This window comes from Piliocolobus tephrosceles, unplaced genomic scaffold, assembly GCF_002776525.5.
Source record: "Piliocolobus tephrosceles isolate RC106 unplaced genomic scaffold, ASM277652v3 unscaffolded_34046, whole genome shotgun sequence".
NCBI classification, from domain to species: Eukaryota; Metazoa; Chordata; class Mammalia; order Primates; family Cercopithecidae; genus Piliocolobus; species Piliocolobus tephrosceles.
In genome coordinates this window covers 1-6160 of record NW_022317695.1, presented here as the reverse complement: position 1 = coordinate 6160, position 6160 = coordinate 1, and the positions used below count along the sequence as shown (strand labels likewise).

The 6160-nt window shown below is 41.1% G+C and overlaps 1 protein-coding gene across 1 annotated transcript; it reads right to left on the bottom strand.

The window, feature by feature from the left end:
• Nucleotides 1-4323: 4323 nt before the first annotated feature.
• On the bottom strand, nucleotides 4324-6156 carry LOC113222722 (protocadherin alpha-7; the record flags this gene model as incomplete). The annotated part of the gene is made up of 1 exon (XM_026452345.1): nucleotides 4324-6156. A coding segment is annotated over one exon (1431 nt), but the record flags the coding sequence as incomplete, so codon positions are not given.
• Nucleotides 6157-6160: the final 4 nt, after the last annotated feature.

The following is a 6160-nucleotide window of genomic DNA, read 5'->3' as shown; positions in this document are numbered from 1 at the left end:
GGCCCACGAAGGTGCCGTGTTTGGCCTCCTCGGGGACAAAGTAATGGAGTTGGCCGCTCCCCACCCTCCAGGCTGCTAGAAGCAGAAGCGAGAGTAGTAGTCGCCGGGATCCCAGGTCTCCTCGCCAGTGACAAACCATGTTAAATAGTCGTTTCCTATTAGAAAATCTTATCTTAATATAAAGATGAACGACTGTACTTTCTGGCGTCTTTTAATTCAATTCCGCTGCATCTCCCATTTTTCAGCCTTTAGAGACAGATGCTGTCAGAGGAAGGACTTTGAACCTTGGCTAACCAGAACTTCTTGGTAGACAGCGACATCATGTGGCTTCAAAAGGTAATGATTACATGAATTACCTCCGCAATACCTGGGTTCTTTCATGCACTTTCTATTTCTTTATCATACTTTAATAGTAAATCCTTAACTTTATCAATTGCAGAGGTATTCATACTGTCTGGCTCCTTACATTAGTTTCATCTAGGGATTTCTTCTTCATAAGGAAAGGAATTTCTTCCCAATATTTTAAATATCGTATCAATTAATAATAAAGTATGACCTGTATGTCATGATATCAGAAATGTAAACTGTCCTCCATAGTTTCGTGTGGAAGAAATGCATTAATATTTATTTGGTCACCAGAAACACTGGCATATATTACTCTGAAGTGAGCATATAATTCTAACTTTTCTGCATTTTATCTTCTTGTGTTCTTATTGTTAAATTTCTGCTTTTCTTTATTCAATAAATGTCAAATTGCCTGAACAGTTTTACTTACTAAAGTAATAAAAATGTATGTGCATATTCTTTACACTATTTCCCGATATCTCTATAGCTTGTTAAATTCAGCCTTTCACTTAAAACATTTTCCTCTATGATTTCTCTGACATGTCAAACTCTAGTAGTATTTCCACCATTGGCTTGTTTGTTAGTTCTTCATCTTTCTTCTGCTCCAAAAAGTGAGTATTTTCCAGAATTATGCCTTTAACCTTTTTTCCCCAATCTTTTTATTTAACATTTCTATTTCCAGGGCTTTAGACTAGCCTATTATTTGAAGTATTCTTAACTCCATATCTGCAACCCCCTATTTTCATTTTCTACCTGACATTTTAACCTGTATACCCTAACATTGCCTAGAAAATGAGTCAACCGAAGTTAGAAGAATATCTAATCAATAATCATACAAAACCCAAATCATTTTTAAAAATCACAATTTTTATAGCATGGCGATTCTCCACACTTACTCATATGTATTTTTATGATTTCTTTTCCCTTGCCTACCATATTTAAAGTTTGTATACATTCCATCTCTCCTTTCATGTGAGATAATTTCTGTCTTTATTAGTACAGCTTTCACTCGATTGCACTAAAATCTTCAGCAAGCTTATCTTTCTATTGACCAATTGTCAAGACATTAGACTTCCATCTGGGAGACAGGCTACATGACCATGAGCCAATCTTCTCAATGCTAAGGCTAACCGTTTTCCAATATGAGTCATATTTTACAGAAAACATGTTGTCTCTTTCTTGGTACACTCTTTGTTCAAGGTTTTTCTTCTATTACTTCATCTTTATGTGTCAAAATTCTATTCATCTTTCAAAGTCCACCTCAAAAGTAAATTCTCCATGAATGCCTTCATTGTAGATGATTAAGAGCTCCTCTGAATTTCTACAAAATTCTTACCAAAAACAAAGGTAAAATAGGAAAGGTGAATAAGGGCATTTTCTGTGAAATAATTTAAATTTCTCATCACATTATTTACACAAAAAATATTTCTGTAGTCGACTCTAAATAGTAGCAAACAATTTGTAAAGAAAATAGTATTTCTCGATATTTCAGGAGTTTGAGACCAGCCTGGGCAACATGGTAAGATCCCATCTCTACAAAAAATACAAAAATTAGTGGTGTGCGCCTGTAGTCCCAGCAACTTTGGAGGCTGAGGTAGGAAGATCACTTGAGCCCAGGAGGCAGAGGTTGCAGTGAGCCCAGATTGTGCCACTGCACTGCATCCTGGGCTACACAGTGAGACCCTGTCTCAACAATAATAATAATAATGATAATAATAATTGATGAATACAGTTTGGTGGCTAAGGAGGATCCCCTATCAACTTCAAGTATTTCCCAATTTAGGGAATTCCTATTTAGGGTATTTAAAACTTTCTTAATAATATGCTAGGAAGGTTTTAAATATACATGCATGTAAGCATAAAAACAAAGCAATGAAAACAGAATTACAATTACCATCTTTGGAGGTCAAAGATATTTATAGATTTTTCCACAAAACAATATTCTTTCAACAAGAGCAGCAAACTTGGTCTGCTTGTGGTGAATGACATATTACTGCTCAACGGTAAATAATTATACTGATTACCAAACAGATTTTTGACTTTGTATACCTCTACCCTTATTCACATTGAAAAGAAAACAGTAACATCCTAAAACAATTTCCTAAAGTATATTAGAATATTAGGAACCGTGAAAATTGATCATCAGTTCTGGGTTTTATTTTATTTTATTTTATTATTTCATTTTATTTTATTTTTGAGGCAAGGTATTGCTCTGTCACCTAGACTGAAGTTCAGTGGCATGATAACTGCACTTGGAGCTCCTAGGCTCAAGTGATCCTCCCACCTCAGCCTCTTGAGTAGCTGACACTACAGACACACATCACCATGCACAGCTAATTTTACAAAGTCTCTACAAAAGATGCACAAGCTGGTCTCAAACTCCTAGACTGAAGGAATCCTCCTGACTCAGCCTCCTGAAATGCTGGGATTAGAGGTGTATGCCACCACGCCCAGTTAACTATCTTTTTTTAACCAACCAAATTATTTGTAAAAATTTTTTTAAAGTCTGGACAATTAAGTTATTGTTTCATTAATGTCCCTAATACACTACTGGATTAATAAATCATGATATATCCATAAAACAAAATAAGATGCAAATACTTTTTAAAATAAGAAAGCAAATAATCAAAAAGAAGGAATAAGCGCTAATGAAATAATATGCCACAAAACCCAATATATAATTTAGGCTGGATGCGGTGGCTCATGCCTGTAATCCCAGCACTTTGGGAGGCTGAGGCAGGCAGATCACTTGAGCCCAAGATTTCGAGACCAGCCAGGGTAACATGGTGAAACTGTTTCTACTAAAAAAAATACATATATATATATATTTAGTCCAGCATGGTTGCCAGCGTCTTTAATCTCAGCTACTTGGGTGACTGAAGCATGAGAATCGCTTGAACCAGAGAGGCGGATTTTGCAGTGAGCCGAGATTGCACCACTGCACTCCAGCGAGGGCGACAGAGTAAAACTCTGTCAAAAAAAAAAAAAAAAATACATAATTTAAAGTGGAAAAACAAACAAAAAGTGCAGAAGGGTATGTTTCCACTGTAATCACTTCTTTTTTTTTTTTTTTTTTAAAAAGGAAGATGAAAGGCAGGCTGGGTGTGGTTGCTCATGTCTATAATCCCAACACCTTGGGAGGCCAAGGTAGGAGGATCACTTGAAGCCAGGAGTTCAAGACCAGCCTGGGAAACAAGACTCCACTCTGTCTCTACAAAAATAAAATAAAATTAGCTGGGCCCAATGACATGCAGACTGTATTTCCAGCTACTCCAGAGGCTGAGACGGGAGGATCCTGTGAGCCCAGGACTGCAGTGAGCTATAATCCTGCCACTGCATTTCAGCAGCCTAGGTGATGGAGTGAGATCGTTGTCTCAAAAGAAGAAAAAAGAAAAGAAAAGGAAAGGAAAAGAAAGAAAAGGAAAGAAGGAAGGAAGGAAGGAAGGGAGGGAGGGAGGGAGGGAGGGAGGGAGGGAAGGAAGGAAGGAAGGAAGGAAGGGAGGGAAGGAAGGAAGGAAGGAAGGGGCAAATTCTAAAAAATATATATAGGCGATTTACAATTTGGTGATTGTAAATACGTATAAATATATATATATAATTTGGCAATAATAATCTTAGAATATACAAAAAAAAACTAAAACCGCTTCAGAAATTCGAAAAGGTAAAGTGAATGGTTTGGAGTTGGAGGAGACAACGAGATTTTTTACTATGTACTAGATTTCCCTCTTTGAAATTTTCAATGTGAATGTATTTCTTATACAAACAAGGAACAAAATAAAAAATATTATTGAACTGCTATTTAAACTATTTTTAAATTGTTCATATTGATTCGAACATGGCAAATACATTTCAACAAAGTAAGTTAAAAAGAAGTCAGTACTACACAAATATGATAAAAAGAAGACAAATAGATGTAAAAGAAATGTTTAAAATTCAAGTTCTAAATATAAAAAGGCAAAATTGAACAGATGATTTTGACACGTATATTTTATAAAATGGGGACAGTACATAGAATAAAATATTAGGTAAAAATATATATTGAAATTTGTTTATTATAGCATTTATAAGTATTATCAAAATATGGAAATGTAAACACTTGATTTTGGAAATACACTATAGAAGAAAGGTGAATCCATTGTTCCAGTTAGCAAAGTCCTTCTCCAAAAATAGAGAGTAGCCAACATAAACCATAGATTTTGATTTACAGTATTACGTATCCCAAAAGTGTATATTAAAAGTACTTCCAAATAATTAGTGCAAATACAGCGTAACACTAAAAAATAATAATTATGTACAAAGTTATCAACTAAAAAAGAAATTATGAAAGAAAATTTAAGGAGACAAATTGAACTAATTATTTTAAAAGTGTTGGAAGCAAGATTATTTATGACTCACATTGTCTGAAGAGGAGGGACCCTGAGGAAGGCTGGGACTGAAGGCCATGAGGTCTGTCTTGGGTGGGCCCTCCCCAGAGCACACCCTCTGCGGCCTCTGCTGGGAGAATGACCAGCTCCCCACCGCGCTGGAGCACACCAGAGTGGGCTTTACCAGACCACATGCACCCTCGGAGGACGGCGCTGAGCACCGCAACACCGTGTACAGCAGCAGGGTAAGCACCAACAGACTGGACACGGAGCAGATGGCGATGATCAGGTACACGTTGACATCCATCAGTGTCACCTCTGGGCCTGCAATGCCCACCGACGCCCGCGACGACGCCTTTGGTGCCTGGGCGCTTTCCACCAGCGACACCAGCACGGTGGCTGTGGCTGTCAGCGAGGGCTCCCCATGGTCCTTCACCAGCACCAGAAGGCGGTGGCGCGGTGCGTCCGTCTCATCTAGGGCTCGGGTCGTGCTGATCTCGCCAGTGTACAGCCCCACGCGGAACGGGATGCGTGCACTGGCGGCGACAGGTTGAAACTCGTACGAAAGCCACGCGTTGTAGCCTGAGTCAGCGTCAACTGCACGTACCTTCGCCACGACATGGCCCGAGCCCACAGACCGGGGCACAAGCTCGCTCACAGCGCCACCAGTGCCACCCACCCGAGGCGCCAGCAGCACCGGCGCGTTGTCGTTCTCGTCCAGCACGAACACCTGCAGCGTCACGTTGCTGCTCAGAGACGGCACGCCCGCGTCGCGCGCGGTCACCTGGAACTGCAGCAGCTCCAGCTCCTCGTGGTCTAGCGGCTGCAGTGCGTACACCTTGCCGCTCTCCGCGTGCACCGACACGTAGCTCGACAGCGTGCGATCGCCCACCCGCCGCTCCACCAGCGAGTAGGACACCAGCGCGTTCTCCTGCGCGTCCGCGTCCCGCGCAGACACCGTGAAGATGTGGCAGCCCGGTGGGTTGTTCTCCTTCACGAACACCGTGTACTCGGACTGCGTGAACGCCGGCGCGTTGTCGTTCACGTCGGCCACCTCCACAGACACGCTGGCCGTGGCCCACAGTGAAGGCGAGCCCCCATCCCGCGCAGTCACCACCAGCTCATAGGCCGACACGCTCTCGCGGTCCAGGACGCTGTCCAGCACCAATGAATAGTAATTCTTGAAGGTGGACACCAACTTGAAGGGGACGTGGGGCGTCAAGGAGCAGGTAACCTGTCCATTGACTCCAAAATCTCGGTCAAACACGCTAATCAAAGTGATAACTGTACCTGGCTGGGCATCTTCTGAAACAGGGAGAGACAAGGAAGTGAGAGTCAACTGTGGAGCATTGTCATTTACATCCACAACTTCCACAAGAACTGTACAATGGCCAGCCAGTGGTGGGAAGCCTTTATCGACAGCCTCTACTGGGATCTTGTGTGCTCTACTT